This window comes from Lates calcarifer, linkage group LG16_LG22 (assembly GCF_001640805.2).
Source record: "Lates calcarifer isolate ASB-BC8 linkage group LG16_LG22, TLL_Latcal_v3, whole genome shotgun sequence".
Lineage (NCBI taxonomy): Eukaryota > Metazoa > Chordata > Actinopteri > Centropomidae > Lates > Lates calcarifer.
In genome coordinates this window covers 2,205,718-2,231,629 of record NC_066848.1, presented here as the reverse complement: position 1 = coordinate 2,231,629, position 25,912 = coordinate 2,205,718, and the positions used below count along the sequence as shown (strand labels likewise).

The following is a 25,912-nucleotide window of genomic DNA, read 5'->3' as shown; positions in this document are numbered from 1 at the left end:
AAGTTTTGCTGTACATGTAAAGGTCAAGTAAAAATGCAGACCAATGCAGGAATGAGTAATGACAACCATTAATGAATATGAGTGGTGAGTTTATGGACCGGTCACTACCCGGTTGATAGCAGCAGTAGTTACTCAGCTGGAGCGTCAGTAGTCAGATAACAGATGTGCAGAGTTCAGCTGCCTTAGGACAAGCATGGACACACTCACGGAGCTGTGAAGAGCAGAAGTGAGCAAACTGTGGAGCTGCAGTCGAGGCGGGGCGATCGGTTGTCGACAGCAAAGATTTTCTCTCTCTGCTCTGCCTCGTCTCCTACATTCTCGCCAACATGCCTCAAGCATGACAATAAACTGGTTTAGCTGGGTGACGGGGGAAAAAACAATGTAACAGAAAACTCTTCGGCGAGTCCCACCTGGACGAGAGGCTCGACGCAGCTGTGGAGGAGGAAAACACGGTGAAGAGGACAAAATGACTGGTTTAAAGTTTAACCGACGAGAAGCTTGACGAGTGAATATCAGTGAGGGTAAGTTTTCTCAATAACTTTAGGCCAATAACGGTATTATACGGCTGTGGAGTTTAATATGGACCTGTGCTTCAGTGGCTTTTTCTGAGTTTTCTGACATGTCATCTCGGTTTTAGTGGAAAGAAGTGTGTTCAATCCTGGATCAGACTCTCAGCACTGAAATACTAGTAACCAGAAACTGTTGTAGTCGGTAGTTTACTCTCTTAAACTGCTGTTTCTGTTTAATTCAGGGGAGTTTTTATGTGTTTTCTATTTGGACCGGGATGTTTGTTTTTGCGCTCTTCTTTTATATGTGGCTTTACATGAACTTGCAAATGGGGACTTTGGTTTTTTTTGGCCAGAGGGAGGAGCCACACCCATAATCATCTATCCTGTGGTCAGATTCCTTCTTCCCTCTTTCACTGTGTGTGCTTAAATTGCTAGTATAGTATTATAACTCTGGATCCATGCGATAATGGCTGCATCCATTGTTTGGGAGCTGCAGAGCTGACCAGGATGAGCTGAACCAGGGGTAAACATGGCTGTAGGCCTGAGCTTCATGGTTGGATTAAATATTATGATATGAATGCGATTGAATTTATGTTATTTATATATTTCAATCTGGCAAAAGTATGTATTTTATTTGTTTTATTAGGTTGGAATCATTCAGTTTTGGATGATAGAGCTTAGTGAAGTGACAACATGAAGTGATAATGAGTCTTTATAGCCACAGTTAATGGTTATTTTCTTTGTTGATTAATTGTTTGACCAGAACCTATAAAATTTACCGTTGTGAGTTCACAGAGGTCAAGGTACTGTCCTCAAAATGTCTTGTTTTGTCAGACAAACTGTCCAAAACCTAAAGATATTCACTTTGCATCTAACACAAACAGCAAATATTCACACTTAAGAAACTGGAACCAACAAAACAATAAATTAATTCAGTGTTTTTTTGTTCTAGACAACAGTATGGCACGTCGCTCTCAGTGTTCCTCTGCAGGGGATAACCCCCTGGACCCCAACTACCTCCCTCCTCACTATCGGGAAGAGTACCGCTTGGCTATCGACGCACTGATTGAGGAGGATTTGGAAGGATACTACAAATTCCTCCAAAGAGTCGACGTGGTGGACTTCCTGTCCACACCTGAGATTCAGTACATTCAGAACTCCATTCAGGTCCCTCAGCAGAGCCACCACCACCCTGAGCAACGTTCTCTGGAGCTCGGGGGTGATGGCTCCTCGGATACTTACTGGCCGATTCACTCCGACCTGGACGTCCCAGGTTTGGACCTCGGCTGGCCTCAGCTGCATCACTTCATCGGGCCCACGGAGGTCACCACTCTGGTCAACCCCCCTGAGCCCGACATGCCGAGTATCAAGGAGCAGGCCCGACGACTCATCAAGAATGCTCAGCAGGTCGGCCTTTTACTTTGTTTATAGACGCGTACTTGCATGCCAAACCTCAAAAGTCAAGTTGTCCTGACAGGTTTTTTTCTGCGGCTTTTATCTTTTCAGGTCATTGCTGTAGTGATGGATATGTTTACTGATGTTGACATGTTTGCGGACATTCTCAACGCTGCAGCGAGGAGCGTCGCTGTCTACATTCTTTTAGACGAGCAGAATGCACATCACTTTGTCAACATGGTGTCCAACTGCAGGGTCAATCTACAGAGCATCCAAGTTAGTACATACACCTTTAAAATGTGATTACATGTTGGTTCATAAAGCTGTATTATAATATGCGATTTAAAAAGGTCTGAACTTCACATTTGTTTACCAAGAAGAGGAGCAAGAAGCAGTATTACATGAGTATTAGTAAATATCTTCAAATATATGGACATTTTAATGAACGCAATCTTTAAAAAACTAAATTATACTTTATATTTGACAATAGAAGCTGAGTTTGACAATAGAAGGTGAACATGAAATATGCTCTTGCACTTTTAAATACTTAAAGGATAAGTGGTGATTTTTCTTATTATGAACAAATCTCATGGAAAGATAAAAGCATATGATCCTATTAACATATATTGTCTGTGTATGTAAAGCTTCAAAAACACCGTGTACGTCAAGTTGCTGCTGGAGCACCGAATTTGTAACCAAGATAAAATATTTGCAGCCTGTTTTTTTAAAGATTTACTTCTTCGGCAGGAGTGAATGGGCTCGGAGCTTTGACTCACAGCTAGGAAAGAGGAAGTTACAACGTGTTGAGAAACATGGCTGCTTTTGCTCTTTTCATGGGATTTGTGGACTGGAACATACATACAGAAACCTTCAGTCTTATCCTTTACTAGTCTTGCTTCATCCATACTAACATAGCTTGTGAGGAAAAGCACTGTAGATAAGTACTGTAGATAAACCACAGCTGTTGGTAGAGGTGACTCCATCATACAAATAAAGGAAGCTTGCCAGCCTGTTCTTTCCAAACATCACGTGGCTGGCATGTACTTCCAACTCACTCGACTATTAAACATGTATTACAATCTGTTATTACAAAGTTAGTGAAGAAGATGTTTAAAAACACCCGCCTTTGTTTTCTTTTACATGCTGTTTACCATCACAATTGTCCTATTCGTTTTATGTGCCTGCTCAGATGAAATATGGCGCATTTGCATCACATTTGTGTTAATTATTATGTATTATCCCTGATCAAAGCAGTGAATTAAAGCTAGAAATCTCATCTCAGTAACTGCATATTACTGTAAAAGGGAACTTGAAATGCAGCCATTTTCTGTCTTTCGATCTCAAAGGTGCCAGTGTTAAAGCTAATGCAATGCTGCCACCTAGCTAGGATTGTAATTAAAAACCCTTAACACCACTAGATGCTCTGCTTCAGCTCAATAATATGATGTGTGTTTTGCAGTTTTTACGTGTGAGAACAGTGTCTGGCATCACGTATCACTGCCGCTCAGGGAAATCCTTCAAAGGTCAGATGATGGATCGGTTCTTGTTGACAGACTGCAGGGCTGTGCTGAGTGGAAACTACAGGTGAGGCCACTACTATTGAGTAATTTGCATCTGTTTGTATTTTAAAAAAGAGTATGCAGTGAATTAAGTGCTTATATTAATCTCCACCTGTCACGTTTTTGTCCAGCTTCATGTGGTCTTTTGAGAAGCTCCACCGCTCCATGGCTCACCTTTTCCTAGGACAGCTCGTATCGACTTTTGACGAAGAGTTTCGGATTCTCTTTGCTCAGTCCCAGCCACTGATGATTGAAAATGTGCTTGCTCCAATGGAAGATTTAAGCCTTCTGTCAAAGAGGCAGTACCCAAGTGAAAGAACTTCACTGTTCAGGGAGCCCAGGAAATTTCTATCAATGGACACCGGTCATCCAGAGGACATGGATTGGAGAATGATGCCCCTTAAAAAGCAAGGATCCCTGCACGGCCCTGCAGATATGTACGGTAGATTTCCCCCCCAGCAGTCTCGCATGGATCCGTCTTTTGAGCAGGGCCCCTCCAGGATGCTGGAAAATCCTGCCTTTAAACGTCACAGTTACGCTGAAGGTGTTCATGGTAGATTCTCGTACCCGTTCCTGCAGCAACAGGGAATGCCAGAGCCTGAGAACCAGGGACGGCAGTTTCACAGAGGGCAGCAGCCCTATCCAGGGCCTGGACTAGGACCAGAAACAGAGTACAGTGGCTATGACAGGTTCTGGAACCAAGGCTATCATTCAGCAGATCCATACTCTGAACCTGGTTTACCACAAGACATGCAACCACCTGAAAACTTTGACCATGTGTATAACTATTTATCATCTACCAGAAATGTGGACTTTGACCAGAGCTCAGAGAAAGTACCACTTGCAGCAGATTTACCATTTAGTTCATCTCATCCAAGAAGACTGAGTTTAGGCCAGCCATATGCCTGTCAAACCTCTCCCACCCCCTCAAATCCAACCGAACAAAAGCAGTTTTTCCAGGAGCCTCACACTGACCGCAAAGATCCTACAGTGAAACGAGGGCTGAGAAACTGGAGGATTAGCTCATTCCTCAGTGCGCATGATAATCCAGGAGATGAAGGCCTGCCATTGGTAACACCTCAGGCACCAGACGCTTTTGAAGAGCCCTTGAACCCCATACCGCAAACAGCACCGGGAGTAGATTTAACATATCCTAAAATCCCCAATGTCAGGGAGTTTAAGGTTCCTGCAATACCCAGGGCAAGTCAGATTCCAGGTTATATCAAAGCCACTGTACGAGAGCAACCAAAGAAATTGCCTGATGAACCTCCTGCAGTGACAACAGAAACTAAAACAACACCGACACCTTCAGAGTCGTCATCCACAGCTGAAGGGGAAAAGGCAGAGGAAGCAGAAGAAAAAGAACAGAAAGAACCAAAAACCTCTGTTCTTCGCAGGGAGGAGTCGTTCCGTAGGAATTACAATCCTGCCGCTCCAAGGAGCTCCAGATTAAGATCTTCTCTGATATTCAGCTCTCTTGAGCAGCAGCATGGCTCTCAAGATAGCAAAACTGCCCCAGGCCAACAGGATGAGGAAAGTGACAAAAATGAGGCAGAACAGACGAAACTACCTTTTGTTTCACAGGTTCTAGGACAAAGGCGATCTGCTGCAAGAGAGCCTTTTGAATGGAACCGTTACATGAAGTCAGCTTCAGCCACAGACGTGTACAAACCAGATGATGGAGATAGTAAAGCAGATGATAAAGATCTATCAAAGGAAGAAAATTCAAAGGATCTTTCAGAAAACCGTGAGGGAAAGGAGTCATTAAAACCGCCAGATGTAGAGCAAAATTTGTCACCATCAGTGCCCAGATCCAAGCCTCCTGAACAACCAGTGCAACCACCCAAGCCTTTGTTCACCACTTCATATGATATGAATGATCCTGATAAGAGGCTCATGTTTTTCAAAGAGTTGGCAGCGAAACGCAAGGCAGCTAAGGCTGCAGAAGCTGAAAAGAGCAAAGACAAGGCTCCATTGAAACTGCCAACTGATCTAAAAAACACCACTGCTAAAAAGGAGGAACCTGAAGGAAAGGAAGGTTCAGAAAAGATGACCACTACTTCCCCATCTATGGGTTTATCTGAAAAAAATGTTACTGCAGGTGATGCAGGGAAAACAGCGTCCACTGAAGAATGCAAGTCAGTCAGTCTATCTTTAGATGCTGGTGATAAGACAAACAAGCAGGACAGTCTTGTCAAAAATGAGTCAAGTATCCCCCAAAGTTGTAAAGAGGAACAAACTGGAGTTTCAACTGATTCAGAGAAGATAGAGCTGAAAAACAGCCAACCAGCAATATCTCTGCCTGTTACTGCAGAAACAGAAACTCCTTCAAGTGAACCTCCTGAGGATCTAAAGCCGTCAAAACCTGCTGTAAAAGAGAGTAGCCCAAGTCAACCACCTGCACCAACAGGTGCTACTCCTGATGTCCCTTCTCTTATACAAGGTACTGATGAAAGTGAAAGCCCAAGCCATGATCCCACCTCAAAGGAGTCCAGTTCGCTCATTTCCAGTTCAGTGGAGGCACCACCATCTTCTGCACCTGCTGCATTGGATTCTAACACCCAAAGTCCTGAATCAGAAATCAGCATCTCCAAACCTGCCCTGCTGCCTGAACCACAGACTGGATCAGAATTGAGCTCTTCTAACCCATCGGTTCAAAGCTCTGTCTCTGATCACATTCTGTCAGATTCTGGTTCACAGGTCAGTCCAAGTCCTCCAACCTCTAGCTCTGCTGCTCTTTCCACTCCTGGAGAGACTTTATCTTCTGATGTTACCCCAGAAGACTCCAGCTCAACCCTGTCCTCCAGCATATTGTCTCCAAATTCTGATAAAACAGAAGCACAGGACTCACTACTTGAGTCCTCCCAAACAACTGACAAACCTTCTGCAGAATCTGAGTCTACCCAGATTGATCCAGATCCTATTTCCCAGTTGACGTCATCCGAGACCCCTTCAGCAGTCGACTCTGCACATGTGGAATCTGATATTTCTCCTGACAAAGGTGCTGAACCAAACACATCCTCATTACAGTCAACCACAAATATAAACTCTGAAGAATCTTGTGCTCCTACACCTGTATCAGAAAATGAGTCTGTTCCCAAGGCTGTTGCAGAGGAATCTGAGGTTCCTGGATCATCAGAGGATGTTAAAGCTGATAGCACACCTCCTAGTCCTAGCCCTTCATCACCCAAGTCAGGTTTACCTAATGTGTCTGATCTGGAAAGTTCTACTTCCAAACCTGATCAGATTGAGACCATTACTGTCCAACCCCAGCCTGAGCATACCCAATCAGAAACATGCTCTCCTGTCAATCCAGACGTTACTTCTAATGCTTCACAGTCCCCAACAAATGCATCTCCACAAGATGCACCAACACAAGCAACCCCTCCCCCTGAACTTAACCTTACTACATCTGTCACTCCCACTCCTGTTGAAACTGTGTCATGTTCCCCTCCTCTAACTGAGTCGGTTGGATCAGTTTTGCCCCCTGAGGCTGAAAAAACAGAAAGAGACACGTCGACATTGTGCAGCACCTCAGATCCAACCCCTCCTCCTGAGGAGATTACAACAGACTCAAACAAAACTCCAACGCTCCCATCAACAGAAACTTCTAGTCCAACTGAGCCTACCTCAAAAATCCCAACAGAGCCAGAGGCTATACCTGAGTCTGTGACTTCTGAAAGCCTGCCTTCAGAGCCACCTGTACCTGCTGAAAATAGTAAAGTAGACCATCAGAGTGACGTAATCAAAGAGCCAGAATTGCCTGACTCTGGTGAGAAAAAATCTGATGATACTGAGGCCACAAATAAGGTCAAGAAAAGTGCTACGCAGGAATCTGTCACAAATAAAAAAACAAATGACCAAGTAAGACAAAATAACTGCACCGAACCAGCAGAGGTCGTACCGGATGAAGTCGTTCCTCTGTCGCCGCAGACCAAGCAGCCGAAAACAGGCCCGTCCCGCTACCACTCATCTACAGCCAACGTGCTCTCGTGCAGCAACCTCAGAGACGATACAAAGCTGCTTCTAGAGCAGATTTCCGCCAACAGCCAGAGCAGGAACGAGGCTACCAAAGAGTCTCCCGTCACCGATGACGAGAAGGAGGACGAGGCTGACAAAAACGCCAAAAGGGAGAAAGAGAGAGGGCTCAAGACATTTGGCAGAGGGCCGCCCAAGTCGACGCAGGAGAAGGAGAAGCTGCTGGAGAGGATCCAGAGCATGAGGAAGGAGAGGAAAGTTTACAGTCGATTTGAGGTATGAATGCATGCAACACGACCGTAACTATCACCTTTTTAAATGCACATTTTGGTAAACCATTATGTGTCTCTGCTGCTTTCACAGATGGCACCTTAGCTGGTATCCAAAGAAAGTTGAGAGAATGAACAGTAAGTGTAGAAAAAAGGTGAAAAGGTTTGAGTGATGAGCAAAGACATGAGCTACAGAAGGTGAAACTAATAAAGGAATACAAAACTGTCCCGATTACATGTGCCATGTGCAACAAAGGGATTCTTACTGTGGGTGAATCTACCAGCGTAATGGACTGAGAATACATGTAAATGATCAAATATGTTTTTACTGACTGTATGGGTAAAGTGCAATGTGTGCAACAGATGTTTTTCTATGATGATGCCTGTCCTTGCCTTATTTTTAAAGCACTGACAGCCATCAAATTCATGTCAGCTGTGTTTTCATTTAGACAAAATGTGATGAGATGATCTTAAGTAGTCTGTCAAACTGTAACATACTGTAGTTTGTATTATAGTATTTCACAATCATGTTAAACAAGACGTTGATTATTGCATATACATGTATTCGTGAAGCAGGTCCAGAAAAGGCTGTTATTGTTCTGATGTAAATAAACTGTAACTTTAATTCTTTGTGATCTGAAAAATGACGAACAAACCTGAAATTGAAACAGCTTAAACACGATATACCTACAATATTACTGTGTAAATCATCGCACACCATAGAGTATGTGATGTTTTTGTCTTTGTTTCTGTTGAAAATTAGGTTGAATGTCACTGATTCAAGCTGCCGCTTATTGTCTTAAAGGGTCAGTTCACCCAAATCACCCAAAGTATTTTTACAGAGTGAAGTAAAACATTTTTACTTAGATTAGTAAAACAAACATGCATGTAAGAAATAGATATTTCATAATGTGCTGCAACCAACCCTCTAATTGTCTCTGAAAATTCACCTGCCCTGTCATTTTTTAAATGTAAACTTGTCATACTTGTATATTGAAACAACAGTATGTAGACTTGTGCTCTGAACGTTACACTTTTTATAATGGATTTATGTCTTCAGCAGGATTTGCCATTTGTAAATAAAATGCCTTAAAAATGTATCACAATTTGCTGCCTATGTATCACAATTTATTATTAAATTATTTGTCTAATGTAACCTTAACATTATCAGGTCTTTAACGGCTGCAAAAACATTTTTAACAAATATTGATTTATGATTTGTGACATGACTGAAAGTCAGTCGCTTAATATGAATTTACTGAACGTTTCTTTATCTTCTTCAACTGAATTAGATGATCTATGGAGCTGCAAACCTGTACTCAGATATGCTATATGCAGATTTGTTTATGTATCACAGTTTGTTTTAATTTACCACATATTATGGAATCATCTGTATCTTGTTTACATCATGAGAAAACGTACTATGGTTGTATTATTATGTCTTACTTAACCGGCAATTCCCAAGATTACACAAGCTACCCCAAGGTCCCATGAGTGTGTCACCACAAAGACCATAGCACCACCCTCAGGTCAAAAATAAGAGCTACTGCTACACAACACTAACATGCTCTGTAGGCATGTTAGCATGCCGTAGATTTTAGTTGTTTACATTCAAGACTATGAAACATTTAGAGCTATTTTGACCTTAATGCATTCACTACAGGATAACTCTGGTATTTTTAAATCTGAACCCTCATTTTCCCATGTTTATAGGTGTAAATGATTGATTCAAGATCCTTTTGTTAAACCAGAAACATTGATATAAATCACTGCCAGACTCTATTGACAAAAACAGTACTTTTACCGAGCAGAACTGGAGTTGCTGGAGTACTCCTGTTCTTAATCAGTTAGTTTGTTTGTGGTATTTTACTGATGCAAAGCATCTGAATACTTCTTCCACCACTGAAAGTCACACAATAACACAAACAAACTAACCGAATGAGGCAGCAGTACTCCAGCAATGCAATGTGTTCTGCTCGGTAAAATTACTGATTTTGTCAATGGAGTCTGGTATTGATATATAGTAATGTTTTTGGTTAAATAAAAAGGATCTTGGATCAATTATTTACACCAAAAACATGGGAAAATAAAGCACAGGTTCAAAAATACTGAACTTACTTATAATAAAGGTTTGGTAGAGCTATTATTTAGTTTAGTATGTATCTCTGTGACTCCACAGGGAGGTTAAAGGTCAAGTTCAACAACTGAACAGCATACCTGATTCTGATTAGGATTCAGTGTTTGGCTCAGTATTTGAGGACACTTGCCAACACAGAAATTAACTCTTATTCCCTCCAGTCTCCACTGTCATAATCAGATTTAGTGTCTTTGTCAAATGATCCTGATTTACTTACTTAACTTTGTAGGGATTCTCTTGCAAAACACTATGAAAGCGATTAAGCTCTCACCGTGAATGAAATTCCCTCCAGTCACATGCTACAGTGCACCAGTTATGAAAGAAGGACTCCTATGCTCCTTGAGAAACAGTGGGCCTCTTGTTGCTTTGTCTCCACCGCTTTGCAAACGTCTTTATAAGCTCGCGCTGAATTACGCTAATCTTTAAAGAACCACATCACTGCCTGGAGTACCTCAAGTCTGAAGGGAAAAGACACACTTTTTCCAGTGTTTTAATACATTTTTCCTTTGTCAGATCTTCATTAGCTCACATTAGGATGTCTTTGACTCTCAGGAGAGTATTTCACATCTCAGCCTTCAGCTGGTACGCTTTTATTGTGAAAAGTCTCGCTGCTAAGGATGGAGAGGAGCTACCACAAGGGATCTTTGTTTATGGAGGACCTTGGAAGTACCTTACTTTTTTGAATTTGGTGAGTACATTTCTTCTGTTACCTCTTTGCAGTGACGTCTACTGCAAAATAATAATGTTTGTTTATATTTCAGTTATTGCAAATGTTATTTTTTGGAGTGGCAGCGGTGAATGATCTGCAATCTGGGAAAAAGTCAGAGAGTGCTCTGAACAGATGTAAAGACCTCATCTTCTCTGTCTTTGCCTTCCCTGTGGGCATGGTAAGAAACACCTCCCAACTGTTTTTATCATTAAATAAACATAATACTTTGCATTAACTGTGTTCTCTGCATTTCTTTTTAGTTTGTCGTCCTTCTTTTCTGGACAATCTTCGCCTACGACAGAGAGTTGGTCTACCCAGCGTCCATCGACACCTTCTTCCCGCCCTGGATGAACCACGCTATGGTGTGTGCACATTTTTAAATTATTAAATTATTCCCCATTAAACCATCACACATAATAATAAAGACTCATCCCTGCTCTGTTTTCCCAGCACACATTCGTCCTGCCTGTTTTACTCGTAGAGGTGCTGGTGCAGCCTCACATCTACCCACAGACCAAACATGCACTGGCAGGATTAGGAGCTGTGGGCCTGGCTTACTTATCTTGGTGAGTGACGAGTCAGCACATTCAGCAGAATCACGTCTCCAAACTTTAATAGACAAGAAGTTAATGCACAAATATCACCAGACCTGCTGCAGCTAGTCCAGACTCGTCTGCTGCAGCAGTGCACTACAGCTCGAGGGTGAAAGCTTTTAACTTCTAATTGTTGCCTTTAAATCCTCATGCGTCTCATGGTGCAAACAATAGACAAACTGTAATCTGAGGATGATATTTTTTAACCATGCTGAGTGTTTTTCTGTCTCAATAATCAGTATAATCAGGTGTCAATCGGTGGAAACTGCGTCAGGGAATATTTGCACAAGTCAAACAAGGTCTCTCAGACAAGACAGTACAAGATGATCTGACAGATTACTGAGAACTGCTTTTCTTCCTTTCTTTCTCCTCCTCTCTCTCTCTCTAAACATGCTCTGCAGGATTATATGGGTGTACTTGTCAGTTGGGATTTGGGTGTATCCGCTCCTCGGCCACTTCAGCTCTGCTGGTCTACTGGGCTTCTTCTTGTTTAACATGTCTGTGGTGACCTTGCTCTACCTGCTGGGGGACAAGCTCAACAGCCACGTGTGGAGAAAAGAGATGTTAACAAAGTCAAACAGCTGAATTCACATTAGCTCGTCTCTAATCGTCTACCTCTTTTTTTCTTCTGCTGTCTCCTTTGTTCTGGGTTAGGACATGACTCAAACACAGTAATAATCCCTTATAAAGAGACTATTACCCTGAGTGGTTTTACCTGCTATGGCCTTTGTTGTTCTGGTGTGACCAATAGATTATTGTGGCTAATTTTAGCAAATCTTAGGTAAATAGTGCTGAGTAACACTTGTCAAGTGTCTGACAACATTATGAATAGGATTCCTACAGAGATGGACCTTTTCTATTAAAGAGTAAGATTCTTTTTGCTTAACCAGAAAGAGCTGTTTTATCACTACCAGACTCCATTGAAAAAAACAGCAATTTTACTGAGCAGGAAACACATGTTTCTGGAATACCGCTGCCTTGATCTGTTAGTTTGTTTGTGTTCTTTTATTATGCTTTTACTTATATAAATGATCTGAATACTTCTTTCACCACTGAGAGTCACACAATAACACAAAAAACTAACAGATGGAGGCAGTGTGCTGCTTGGTAAAATTGTTGTTTTTGTCAATGAAGTCTGGTAGCAATATGTAGCTACATTTTTGGTTATAGAAAAATGATTTTACTCTTACATAAAAGGCCTATCACTAAAGGGATTAGTTCTACTTTCTGTTGTGTAACTGAGTGCAGCAGCTCTGGTGTAAATATAACAGTTTAATGAGTGTTTAACATTGCAAAGCACCCGATTAATGTAATTTAAACATTAAAGCAGGTCCAATAAAACAAGTGCCACTGACAACAGCAGAAGAAATCTTCCTGTGTCTTTCTGATACTGAATATGACATCCTCAGATTTTACATTATAGAAACGCAGTCTTGATCAATATTATCATTTTCATATTAAGAGTTCTCTTCTATGCAAAGGAGAGATTATTCCAAATTCAGCACCAATGTCACGTTTGACCTGGATAAAGTGAGTATTTTCCATTAATCGTGGGACATCTGAAGCAAGAATAGCTTGACTTGTGGTAATCCAAAACACAGCGTCTTGATTTGATCACGTGTCTCCAGGAACAGCTGTGTTTCTGTGTCCTCTAGTTACTGTAAGGAAGGCTGATAGGTTTTTCTTTTTTCAGCTGCCGTGCAGGTCTCTGTAGCCTTTAAGATGGTGGAGATAATTCGGGTCAGCGTCCACCAATCCAACTGAGAGGATCTTGGCCAATAAGTGCACGTCCTCCTCACTCAGATCCTTCTGTTACAGAGATAAACACCAGATATTTAATCTCACTTGTTAAAAAATAATTACAGCATTTAGCTGTGGTTGTAATTACCCACCATCTTGCTGTTGGCAGTGGACTCAGGCAGCTGTGATTTTTGAGTTTTAATTCCCTGTGAAAAGATAATAATCATTTCAGAAAGATCACATTTTGTTTCCTTCTTCCTGTGTCCAGTCACTTCCTCCTGCAGAGGCAGCACAGTCTTTCTTTGTGTCTGTCCCCTTAGGGTCTTAATTTTTAACCAAATTATGTTTTAAATCAGAAATATTCCATCATGCACAAGAGGAATGCTTACTCACGTCTTTAAGTCCTTTTGAAAAGCACATTATGATGAAGAGAAGGCCAGCAACGATCTGAGCATCAAACACAGTCGTCTTTAGACAAAAACTCTCATTAATCGACAGCTAAAAGATTAAAATAACACATTAAGAAGTTTTACTTACTCCCAGCAACTGTATCATGTTTGTTCCTCTTAGCTCTGTCCTGCTCGTAACTCAACGTGAACCAAATGCTCTGAGACATCACACCACAGTGCTTCTTAAGCCATGAGGGAAAAGCCCCATGAAAAACCAGCCCTACAGGATACGCTGCATTTCACCTACTCCTACAGCTGAAAGATGTTAATCATGGGGCTAATGTAGCGTTACGTATATTGTCTGCGTAATATGGGCAGTTGTTTTGCAAAGAGGGTGATCATCGCTTGTTAGTGTTCACACAGTTTCTATTTTAAACTCTGTTTTCTTTGTTGTCACCTGTTAATGACAATAAAAGACAGGAGTTGCAACAGAGTCATGATGTGCAGTATGATGCATTTCACTTACCACCCGTCTATTTGAATTCCATTTACATCTGTTTGGAAAAATCCAGTTCTTACAGACAGGAGACAATTATTCTTATTTTTAAAGCAGTAATTTACTGATATACCCAGCATTATCAAGGGTTATAAATATTTCTAGTTATACACACAATATCACCAAAAGTCTGTTTTTAAAACACATTTAACCACAACATTTACTTCATCTAAAGCCCTTCATGTGTTAGCTGTCCATTCAAATATTAATTTCTTATGTTATATGTAAAGTATTAAATCAAAAGGTGCAGTTATTATAAGTGTCTGACAACATTATGGATATGATTCCTACAGAGACAGACCTTTTATTTAAAGAGTAACATCCTTTTTGTTTAACCAGACTCCATTGAAAAAAACATGAATTTTACCAAGCAGAACACAGGAGCCGCTGGAACACCACTGCCTCCATCTGTTGTTTGTTTGTGTTATTGTGCTGTGTTTTTTTTTTTTACTTGTGTAAAGTATCTGATCACTTCTCCCACCACTGAAAGTTGCACAACAACACAAACTAACTAACAGATGGAGGCAGTTGTATTCCAGCAGTTCCTGTGTTCTGCTTGGTAAAATTACTGGTTTTCTTAATGGAGTCTGGTAGTGATACACAGCAATATATATAATGGGCCCAGGTTCAAAAATATCTGAGTTATCCTTTAAAGTAAAGGCTGTAAATAACCTTTCCCACCTACTGCTACTGCTGCAGGGCTCCACCAGAGAGGGTGGGGTTCCTTTAGTCTTTTTTTCCATGAAGATAAGCAGAAGTGAATGAATGAGTGAGTGAGTTCATTTGTTTATCAGATCCACCAGAGGGAGCCAAACATTTCAAAGACCACAGTACTTTATTTGCCACTTAAGTCAGATTGACTATATTTTCAAAAAGGGGAATAAGTTCCAGACATATACTACACCCATAGTGAACTCAATAGAATAAAATAAATGAAGAAAAATATGATTTATAATCACAATACAACTCTATTTACACATTCTATGGCTGAAAAGGAGCAGAGAGAAGAAGAATCTTATTTTACCTGCTACTTACCAAAAACATAATAATAAAAAATAGATGGTTTGCAGTTAATTTACAGACAGTATTTACAGTAACATGGGGCAAAAGGAGAATCAAGAACCAATCATTCAAAAGGCGACATCACGTGAACAGTGCAGAATTATTGTTGTCTTTTCTTGTTTTTACATGTATCATATGAAAATTACATATCAGTTTACCAACAATTACCACACTCAGGAAGCTAAATTCAGACTCTGTTTTAAGATAAACTTCATTTACATTGTGTATGTTTGAGTTTTAATATTATTTGGTGCCCTCATATATATTAGAATATACAGGTTTTTAGTGTATTAATTCATATTTTGTGGGTGTTTACATTTTATAACTTTTAAACTGAGTTGAAGACTGAGAAACTTACCAAGCTTTATTTATAGCACTTTTCCTTTTAGTTACACACAATCACTTATACAACATGAATTATCAAACGTAATATCGTGATTGTGTGTGTCTGTGTGTGTTTTCTGTGGGGGGTGGGGTGGGGGGGTAATGTGTGTTTTTGTACATACAGTATGTGTACATATTTAACTGCAGGGAGACGCATGCGCGTATGCGCCCCCATCTAGAACATTTTGGATGCTTCGCGACATTTCTTCACCGTCATACAGTAAAGTTAACGCCACAGCAGCGGAAATTCCGGTTATGTGACAAATTAAAAGTCGCCACGTTTGAATTTACTCTACACTACCTTCATATTATACGTCTTAAATAAAATATTTAGATAGCCTGGGTCACATTTTCATAAAATAGTAAAACAGGAATTCGTAGTTGCGCTTTTTTCCCACGCATTGCCGTTCTGTTATTATGAAAGACTTTTATTTCTAAAATATAACCGGATATTCAGAGTTTAGCGCAGCTAGCTTGACTGGTTTCCTCAGCGGCACCGTACAGCAGTTGTTGACAGAGCACTGGAGTAGAGGGATTGGGTAGGAAATTCTTGCAACTAAGTGGCAGCTGGCTTTTGACATAAAAAGCTGAAAATGCGCTGGTATGTGCCTTTTTAACAGTCGCGCCGGCTAGCGAGCAAAACACTGAGAAACGGTGACGCTGTCAGATCTGGCGGGTTTGGTAAGATTTGCTTTTTAGCCTCTGTTATAACGTTAGGTGACTTAGAGGCGGGTGAAACTTTTAACACAAACCGTAAAGAAATAACACACATTTAAGCTGCGTTACTTGGCTGTGCTGTCGCCTCACTAAATGAACTCCTGACTAATGTTAGCCTGCTAACATTTCAGCACTGTTGGTGTAAAGCTATCAGTGTCACCACGTGCCGAACGCTTGTACTAAAAATGATCTCCTTAAATCGTTTGCTGCCGTCGCTAACTGTGACACTATGACGGTTAGAAACGCCAAATGAACTTGGCTAAGTTGCATCAGTCACGACTGATCTGATCTGATCTGCCTCGCTTGTAATCATGGTAAAGGAGCGTCAAGCGGCATGCTAGCTGTCCGGTAGCTAAACAAGAGTAGCACTTCCGGTTTGAATATTTTTAGTATGTTCGTATAAATCTCCGACGAAACGGGGCAAGTTTCATTTTTATGATAGCGGCGGCTACTTGGTGCTGTCAGTGTGTTGGTTAAGTATGGATAAGTAAAAATGTTAGCGATATATTTGCTTAAACTTGTGTTTTAAGTTGAAGGTTCAGTCGCCCAAAGCGGAAGTCGCGTTCTTGTTAATTTAAGCTAACTTCCCTCATCCACCACCGTTATTTTAACTATAGCTTACTTGGCTAATCTGTTTACATGTCACCTGGCCAAATACGAGCCCGTTGTACTGGTGTTATAATTAACATTACACTCGAAAGACTCTTAGTTAAGCTAGCCCACGCGTAGGCGTCTGTTACATGTAGGGATAATGTTATTCAGCCGTAGCGGTGATTGGCTACCTTGCTAGGTGGCACCAGCTGAAGTGCACCCCGCAACCAAAACTGTGGATGTCTGAATGTGCTCTGTCAGGTTCTGTTAGCCGAGGTGTCTCTCTCCGGTCTTCGCAGAGACGGGGATCCTGCTGGAGTGTGTAGCCGAAGAAGAAGAAGAAGGGGAGCGCCACGATGCTGTGCTGGGGAAATGCCTCCTACGGACAGCTGGGCATGGGTGGGATCGATGAGGAGATCGTGGTTGAGCCACGAAAATGTGAGTTTTTTCACGGGAAGCAAGTGTGCGATGTGGGGTGTGGCCGCAGACACACAGCCTTCCTGCTGGAGGACGGGACAGTGTACACCTGTGGCTGCAATGACCTGGGGCAGCTGGGACATGAGAAGTCCAGGAAGAAACCAGGTTGGTCTCTTTATATATTTCTTTATTCTAACAGCTGGTGAAATCATACACCATGCAAACATCTGTCTTTGTCCTCTATTAGAACAGGTCGTGGCCCTGGATGCACAGATCATAGTGGCGGTGTCCTGTGGAGAGTCCCACACACTCGCCCTGAACGACAAAGGGCAGGTTTTTTCATGGGGTCTGGGCTCGGACGGGCAGCTGGGCCTGAATAACTTTGAAGAATGTGTTCGTGTGCCTCGGTAAAAAGCAGTTTCAAATTCTCTCTCTTTTAAATTTGTTTTGCATAACACGTCATTTGCTTATCCTCTCCAGATGTAATTAAAACAGGCAAATAACTATGGAAATTTTCTCTCCTGAAAAATGCCAGAAACATCAAGAGTTTGTCAGATGTACAAATCGCTCAGGTAGCCTGTGGGTATTGGCACTCCCATGCACTTTCAAGAGGTGAGGAAGGTTTTAACCTGCATGTTTCTTCACCTGGCTTATCATGTTTTCCAGCCCGTTCATTGTTTTCTTTGCACAGGGGGCCATGTTTTCTCCTGGGGCCAGAATCGATATGGACAACTCGGGCTGGGAATAAACGGGCAGAGCATTTCCACGCCCCAAAACATCCAGTCTCTGCAGGGCATTCCCTTCACTCAGATATCCACAGGTGGCGCTCACAGCTTCGCCCTCACTCTCTCGGGAGCGGTGTTCGGCTGGGGGCGCAACAAGTTCGGTCAGCTGGGCCTCAATGACACAAATGGTGGGTGGACAAAACCTTAAAGTTCTTAAAGAGCATCTGAGCCCTGAAATCAGGCTGATTGTCAGGGTGTCGTTTTTTACAGATCGATGTTTCCCAACCCTGCTGAAGTCCCTCAGATCACAGAGAGTGATTTACATCTCCTGTGGAGAAGATCACACAGCAGCACTGACCAAGTTAAGTTCCATACTTTTTGGTTCTTTTCTAAATGTGCCGTGTTATTATGTGAGGACCATCATTCCTAACTGTTGTGATTACATTTCATGGACCAGTTTAATGCAAGAACATGTAACTTTGCTGAGCAGCAGCGCCCCCTGCAGCCACGAGTGGGTGTTTGGCTCTGAGTCCAAGTGGTTAAGTGGTATTCATGTACAGAAAACAAAGCCTATCAGTCTCTTGACAGTGTATATTACCCATGATCCTCGGCTTCTGGAGCAGGAAGTGCTGTCGCTGTAACAAACACGCCAAACTCTGTTCATATTTCTTGATATTTTTAAAGTTTCCTGGCTGGATATCAGAGATGAACACTGGTTTTTAATGACTTCTTAGTCGTTTTAATTGATCTACAGTTCTGGGTCTGATTCCAGGAGTTTAAGCTGCTGACTATCACTCCGTTAGATGGAGATTATAACTGGAAAACCAAAGTTACACAGAGCAAGAGCAGGTGTTCAGGGCACCAGTGAACCATCAAAATGATTGTGAAGCTGTTATTTTATGGTAAAGTCGTTACCTAATGTTGCTTTAATTGCTGAGATACGGAAGCACAAGGACGACTCAACAAAGCTGTGCAGTGGAGTCTTTAGGGCTTTACAGATTCAACCTTTCAGCCTCTTCTGAGAGGAGTGAAGATCGTCTTAAACTTCTCTTACAAATAACCCCGTATCTCAGCTAATTAAGCTGCAACGTTATATAAATAATGGACATAATTTTAAAGAGTTAGTTGTATAAAAACAGGTGCTCAGAGTGCAGCATGTTTATGTTTCAGTTGTGGTTTGTCCTTACTCTTGTCCTTGGGAGGGTCAGAATAACTGGTGCTGCTGATTTTGCAGGAAGGAGGTGTGTTTACGTTTGGAGCAGGAGGCTACGGACAACTCGGACATAACTCCACAAACCATGAAATCAACCCTAGGAAGGTGTTTGAGCTCATGGGAAACGTAGTAACGCAGATTGCATGTGGAAGGTAAAATTCACACCGTGTACTGGGTGTAATTGAATTTAACTGAAGTGTCATAAAACTAAAATCAAATTTGTTTTGTAATTTTAAGGCAGCACACGTTGGCTTTCACGCCCTCCTCTGGGAAGATGGACTCGTTTGGGCTCGGCGGGAACGGGCAGCTCGGAACGCGCTCCACCTGCAACAGGAAAAGCCCCGCCCCCGTCAAAGGCCCCTGGGTAGCCTCCGGGTGTGCAGCGGAAACAGGTGAAACACCGTAAATTCAGTTGCGTCAAAGGGACCAAGAGAAATGACAAAACCCCACAGAAATTCATCCAAACTCGATTTTCTTGCTGTATGTTGCAGACTCGGAGCAGGGCTGTTGTGTGAAGAGGATTTATGCTGGAGGAGATCAAAGCTTTGCTCACTATTGCACTGCCAATGTAAGTTTGTAGGATTAAAGGGGCTTCTTAGACATTTAAGTTCAGCTCCAGTATTTTTAACCTGGGTCTTTAATTGGTTTTGTTTATTATATATTTATTATATATCTGACAACATTATGGATATGATTCCTACAGAGACAGAGCTTTTTATTAACAGCACTTTACATCAGTACCAGACTCCATTGACAAAAACATGAATTTTACTGAGCAGAACACAGGAGCTGCTGGAATACCACTGCCTCCATCTGTTAGTTTGTTTGTGTTGTTGTGTGGTACTTTTACTCATGTAAAGTATCTGATTACTTCTTCCACCACTGAAAATCACACAAGAACACAAACAGATGGAGGCAGTGGTATTCCAGCAGCTCCTGTGTTCTGCTCAGTAAAATTGCTGTTTTTTTCAATGGAGTCTGGTACTGATATATAGAGATTTTAGATTTTATATAGAGATATAGTTTCTGGCTGAACAAAAAGGATCTTCCTCTTTAATAAAAAGCTCTGTCTCTGTAGGAGTCCTGTCCATAATGTTGCCAGACACTTATAATAACAATCTGAGCCTGCCAGAGTTTTGTCCCTATCGATCATTTGCACCCAAAAACATGGGAAAATAAGGTTAAAAAATACTGGAGTTGTCCTTTAACACACAATAACCATACCACAGAATTTTCAACTTCACCCGACTGACACATGTTGGTCTTGTTTTTAATCACGCAGAACCCCCAGAACAGAGACGACGTGAGGATACATGACCCCCACAGACGCATTTGCACCTTGAATGAGGATATCATACAAAAATGGTTGAACCATTCACCAGGAAGACTGCCGCTGGAAGTCTCCAAGTAAAGTCTTCTCCTCACAAGCTGACCACACCTTGCTGCTGGTTTTAGTTCATTGCAGACATAGTTTACAGCTGGAAAAGTTATGTTGTTAGTTCTTTGCACTAATTACTTACCTTCTATGATTCCCTCAGTGAGATTGACCTCGTGTTCTCCTCAGCAAGCTGCCTCAATGGATCTTTTCTGTCAATGAGGTAATGTCCATTTTCATCTTAACTGATTTCAGCATTTGTCTTTGTACACAAGCATCAGACCTAGTTTTTGTTTGCCTAAATATTTTCCTGTAGAGCCTCATGTTATCTATGTGCCTCTTTTTCTCCCACAGTCATCCCGATCACTACAGTACCAGCAGCAAATGTTCAGGGGTGGATATGAACATGACTCGTATCCTGTTTCACAGAGTGATCCAACAAGATCACCCTGAGATAGCTCAGCAGGTCAGTGCTTGGTGCATATTGTTTTCATTTAATAAATGTACACTCTCCCTGCACAAACCTCTCTTGCAGTGGCAGCATGTGTTGTATTTCTTTCCTCTGTCTCCCTCAGATTGCTGCTAGTCTGGAGAAGAACCTAATTCCCCGACTGAGCAGCTCTCCTCCAGACATTGAAGCCCTGAGACTCTACCTCACTCTCCCAGAATGCCCTCTCTTCAGCGATCGAAACAATTACGTGACCATTGCCATCCCGTTTGCCAAAGCACTCCTAAGCCTGAAAGAGGCTCCGCTGAAGGTGCTAGGTAGGATGAAGATGCTTCACATGCTGCAACAGTTTCTCTGTTAATTTTTGCTTCTCACAAAACGTCTGATGTTTGCATCAGGGAACTGGTGGTCCACGTTCGAGCCGCCGGTCTTCCAGCGGCTGGTGGAGTTGTACAAGGAGGTGGTGGTTTATCTGCTCCAGATGCACAAGGTGGGAATCCCGTCAGCAGAGCAGAGGATTTTCACCTGCTTCCTGGACACGTCTCTCCGACTCCTGGAGATCCTGCACACGGTGAGAAATGGGGAAAACAAACTACAAAATACACACATTTGTGTTACGACAGCTGATAACATCCATTCTCCTGGTGCTTCAGGTGAGCGAGAGAGCGGGACACATCATTCAGTACGATAAGTTCTACATCCACGAACTGGACGACCTGATCGACATCAGAAATGACTACGTCACGTGGATCCAGAGGCAGATGTACCCGATGGTGAGTCTGCTGTTGACGTTAGCTCCACCATTCGCTTCATTACATTTGTCTTGTGTTTGATGATCCAGTCTTTTATGCCTCTGTATCCTCAGGGTCATGATGGTGTGGTGACTCTGTGCAGGTATCCCTTTGTATTTGATGCCCAAGCGAAGACGACCCTGCTCCAAACTGATGCCGTCATACAGATGCAGGTAAATCAAGGGTTCCTTTCTTCATGTGTTGCTTTTTATGTCCTTTGAAAACATGTCACATTCTCATCAGTCGTCGTGTTTGCTCTGATAGATGGCGGTGGACCAGGCTCAGATGCAAAACTTCAGCTCCATGTTCCTGCCAGCGGTGGAGTCTGTCAACCCGTGCCTCATCCTCATCGTCCGCAGGGAAAATATTGTCGGAGACACCATGGAGGTCCTGAGGAAGTCCAAGAATGTCGACTACAAGAAACCACTCAAGGTGAAAGGGGCTATAATTATTGTCTTTATATAGACAAAGGACCGCCACTCTTTCGCTATATATAAGTACCAGACTCCATTTACAAAAACAGGAATTTTATCGAGCGGAACACAGGAGCTGCTGGAATACTGCTGCCTTGCTCTGTTTGTTTGTTTGTGTTATTGTGAGACTTTCAGTGATGAAGTGAAGTATTCAGATCCTTTGCATAAGTAGAAGTACCACAAAATAACACAAACACACTAACTGATCGAGGTAGTAGTATTCTAGGAGCTCCTGTGTTCTGCTTGATAAAAATCACTGTTTTTGTGAATGGAGTCTGGTAGTGATATAAAGTGATGTTTCTGGTTAAACAAAGAGGATCTTCCTCTTTAATAAAAAGGTTTATCTCTGTAGGAATCCTGTCCACACTTACAATAACAATCTGTACTGTTTTATACATTGTAGCTTGCAACACTGTATAAAACCAACCATTTACAAAAACATGGGAAAGGCCCAGCTTCAAAAATATCAGTTATCCTTTAAGCAAATATAACACGGATGGATGGCTGGGTTCATCTCATATTATGTAGCATAACGTGTTCTGCTACTAAAATACATACAGCATATTTACAGATCGTAAAAGGTACAGCAGCTCGGCTAATGTTTGCAATATCCACTGCAGGTGATCTTTGTGGGAGAGGAGGCGGTCGATGCAGGAGGCGTGAGAAAAGAGTTCTTCCTCCTGATCATGAAAGAGCTGCTGGATCCTAAATACGGCATGTTTCGTTACTATGAGGAGTCCAGGCTCATCTGGTTTTCAAATAAGGTACTTCACTGTACAGCTCACATATGCTAGGAGAAACTACCCTCCATAAAATCTCTTGACGCTCAGTGACTCTTTCTTTCAGACGTTTGAGGACTTTGACTTGTTCAACCTCATCGGGGTCATCTGTGGTCTGGCCATCTACAATCTCACCATAGTGGAGCTCAACTTCCCCGTGGCCCTTTACAAGAAGCTCCTGAAGAGGAAGCCGACACTAGACGACCTGAAAGAGCTAATGCCAGATGTGGGAAGGTCAGATCAAGGAACAGTCATCTGAGGTTTCCATTTAACATGTTTATGGATGTCAGTTTACCTCGGTATTTTCTTTGCTGCGTCTCAACATCAGTTGTTTAGTATTGAAATTACAGTAGCCTTCAGCATTGTCTAAAAATGAAACAATATTGATAAATGTTTCTGTAAAAACAGGAGTCTGCAGCAGTTACTGGACTACACAGAAGATGACCTTGAGGAAACTTTCTGCTTGAATTTCACAGTAAGACAATTTTCAAACATCCGTCTCTGTGCTGCGTAAAGTATAAAATAACATCTGTGAATCCTATTTAAAAAATCTAAACACAGTCTGTTTTGTCAGATCACAGAGGAAAACTATGGTGCCACGGAGGTTTTGGAACTAGTACCGAACGGTGAAGACATCAATGTAAATAAATCAAACAGGTAAAATCTTCCCACCTGTCCTGTTAACAGCAGATGTTGTTTAAAGGAATAGTTTTACTTTTTTTTCTCTCAAGCAAACAGAGTGGAAGATGGATGCTGCTCTGATGGCTGTATGGCAAAAACATAGCTGTTTAGCTTATCTTAGCATAAAGACTGGAAACAGGGGGGAACAGCTAGCCTAGCTTTATACAAAGGTAGCTAATGGTGTGTTCCAGTTGAACTCAGAAATCAGAATTTTAAGTTCCTAGTCTGAAGTTTCAACCGGATGTCCCCTGAAATCGGATTCCCAACTTGGAAAGTCGGAGCAACCCCCAACAAAAGAACTCAAGTTTTTATCTGTGGAAATGTTGCTACGCTGTTTGCATGAGGAAAATACCACCTAGAGCATTATTATCAACTGGTATTGCTAACAATAGTTAGCAATCACAATGGCAATGTCCAGGATACTTTTGTATTGCTTCACAGTCATGTCTTAACATTACGTTTACAGTTAAATTTGATATAAAATACTATATTGGCTCCATAAGCGTCCATGTTTTTCCAACTAACTTGTGGGTGACGTCACTCCCGGTTCTGACCTCCGACCTCTGATGTAAGGAAGGAACACAGCATAAATCCATCTACCAGCATCTGCAAAGCTGATGGAGACGTTCTATGTTTGTTTTAATTTGTTTTCAAAGATGTAAGTGTAAAAAGTGTAATATTATTTATTTTCCTGAGTGTTGAAGTGTTCCTTTAAGACTCAGACTTGTTTTCCAAACCTTTAACCAGAAAATTAAAACTTGAAAATCTCAATAGTAGAATCATCCTCTGTACTGTCTCCAGACTTCCAAATATCACGTTTCATGTCGCCCCCTGCAGGCAGGACTTTGTCAATGCCTACGTCGACTATGTTTTCAACACATCAGTGGCGCCGCTGTTTGAGTGCTTCTATGCAGGCTTTCACAAAGTGTGCGGCGGTAAAGTTTTAGAGCTGTTCCAGCCAAACGAACTGCAAGCCATGGTCATCGGCAACACCAACTACGACTGGACGGAGCTGGAAAAGGTCTTGTCTCAAATATCGATGAAGGAAAATGTGTCAAAGTCAGGTTAATGAGTTTAAATAGTATAAATAATTTTGTGTTCGCTCCTCAGAGTACTGAATACAAAGGCGAGTACTGGGCGGACCATCCTACTATCCGGCTCTTCTGGGAGGTGTTCCACAGTCTTCCTTTAGAGAAGAAAAAACAGTTCCTCTGTAAGTGCTGCTGTCTTTTTACAGAGAGGCTGTTTCTTTTGGCAAATTTACTCATATGTTTAATGCTTAGCTGGAAAAAGTTGAACCTGTGTCTCTTGCCTTTTCCAGTATTCCTCACAGGAAGTGACCGCATTCCCATCTTGGGCATGAAAAGTCTGAAGCTGGTGATCCAGCCCACCGGTGGAGGGGAGCATTATCTACCTGTCGCCCACACCTGCTTCAACCTGCTGGACCTGCCCAAGTACACGAGTGTAGAAACGCTCCGTGAGAAGCTTTTACAGGCTATAGATCACAATCAAGGCTTTAATCTCGCCTGAAACTTAAACAGAATATGCCTAGAACTCAATGTCTGTCGATGGCGACCACATTCCCACACGTTTTGTTTCGCAGACCTGAACACTGGTTGGAACGAGGAGGCGGCCACATGACAGTAGAATCGATTCAGAGCTGGGTGTTAAGACGTTCCACATTAATCTAGACTTTTGATTTTCCAGCTTTTTGCCATGCCATCACAGTATTTGATGCGCTACTACCAGTCAGTTCACATTTGATATTGCTCTTGTAGATATGCTTTTATTCATGTTTGGATATGACAAGTATGATTAAGCAAACTACTGGTATATACTGTACAGGGCATGCATACAGCAACATAAACACCTGTGAAATACAAGTAACTGCAGCAGCTTCTACCTGTCTGAAGCTTTTAATGTCTTATAACAGTGAGGTGTTTCTGTTACGTTTATACTGACTTTATTCCAGAAACACCTCTAAAAATAATGTAATCCAAACACTGTGGCCTCACAATGACCAGATTTGAATTAGCACTGCTCTAACAAGGTGTCAACAAAAATCTAACATTTTAAGCTCCACTGTGGCAGCAGTTGCTCACACTGTATTTTACAGGTGTTAATGATGTTGTGTCCACTCCCTGTGCGCTCAATGTTTGAACTCAGACAATGTAAACTAACTCTCTTTATGTTTAAGATCTAATGTGACATTTGATTGAGAGCAGTGCGAAGTGTTTTGCTTTTAGATCCTGAGTGGGTTTTCTCGGCTGTGAGCCTTTAACAGTCCACAAATTAAAACAAAGTAAAGCCACTGAAATAAATGTGAGTTACTTTGGGGATAAAATACCATCCTCTTATGTCATATGTCATTAGACTTCTCTTCTTTAATTAAAAACCTGACAACAGATTTCTATCCAAACAC

The 25,912-nt window shown here is 41.8% G+C and overlaps 3 protein-coding genes across 8 annotated transcripts; all 3 read left to right on the top strand.

Annotated features, from left to right (window-relative positions):
* Positions 1 to 8,816, top strand: fam83ha (family with sequence similarity 83 member Ha). 3 transcript variants are annotated; one of them, XM_051076673.1, is made up of 6 exons: positions 1 to 515; positions 1,462 to 1,916; positions 2,016 to 2,180; positions 3,364 to 3,488; positions 3,595 to 7,717; positions 7,805 to 8,816. In XM_051076673.1, exons 2-6 carry the CDS (start codon positions 1,470 to 1,472, stop codon positions 7,814 to 7,816), a joined length of 4,872 nt encoding a protein of 1,623 aa, XP_050932630.1. In that variant the 5' UTR covers positions 1 to 515; positions 1,462 to 1,469; the 3' UTR covers positions 7,817 to 8,816. The 3 variants fall into 3 exon arrangements, with proteins under 3 accessions (XP_050932630.1, XP_018541994.1, XP_018541995.1); XM_018686478.2 differs by having other exon boundaries at positions 2 to 521; XM_018686479.2 differs by lacking the exon at positions 1 to 515 and adding an exon at positions 918 to 1,032.
* A 1,048-nt stretch (positions 8,817 to 9,864) lies between these two features.
* Positions 9,865 to 12,508, top strand: LOC108889817 (androgen-dependent TFPI-regulating protein). The gene is made up of 5 exons (XM_018686464.2): positions 9,865 to 10,535; positions 10,609 to 10,734; positions 10,817 to 10,918; positions 11,007 to 11,122; positions 11,551 to 12,508. The coding sequence occupies exons 1-5, from the start codon at positions 10,383 to 10,385 to the stop codon at positions 11,732 to 11,734; spliced, it is 681 nt and encodes a 226-aa protein (XP_018541980.1). The 5' UTR covers positions 9,865 to 10,382; the 3' UTR covers positions 11,735 to 12,508.
* A 3,245-nt stretch (positions 12,509 to 15,753) lies between these two features.
* herc4 (HECT and RLD domain containing E3 ubiquitin protein ligase 4) lies at positions 15,754 to 25,852 on the top strand. 4 transcript variants are annotated; one of them, XM_018686458.2, is made up of 24 exons: positions 15,754 to 15,881; positions 16,888 to 17,170; positions 17,253 to 17,412; positions 17,541 to 17,617; positions 17,697 to 17,918; positions 18,001 to 18,092; positions 18,965 to 19,095; positions 19,181 to 19,335; positions 19,435 to 19,511; positions 20,226 to 20,350; positions 20,482 to 20,541; positions 20,673 to 20,784; positions 20,894 to 21,083; positions 21,165 to 21,337; positions 21,420 to 21,539; positions 21,632 to 21,730; positions 21,822 to 21,989; positions 22,651 to 22,794; positions 22,877 to 23,043; positions 23,218 to 23,284; positions 23,384 to 23,466; positions 24,328 to 24,511; positions 24,601 to 24,703; positions 24,812 to 25,852. In XM_018686458.2, exons 2-24 carry the CDS (start codon positions 16,945 to 16,947, stop codon positions 25,018 to 25,020), a joined length of 3,144 nt encoding a protein of 1,047 aa, XP_018541974.1. In that variant the 5' UTR covers positions 15,754 to 15,881; positions 16,888 to 16,944; the 3' UTR covers positions 25,021 to 25,852. The 4 variants fall into 4 exon arrangements, with proteins under 4 accessions (XP_018541974.1, XP_018541975.1, XP_018541972.1 ...); XM_018686459.2 differs by having other exon boundaries at positions 15,756 to 15,819; XM_018686456.2 differs by having other exon boundaries at positions 15,763 to 15,961.
* Positions 25,853 to 25,912: the final 60 nt, after the last annotated feature.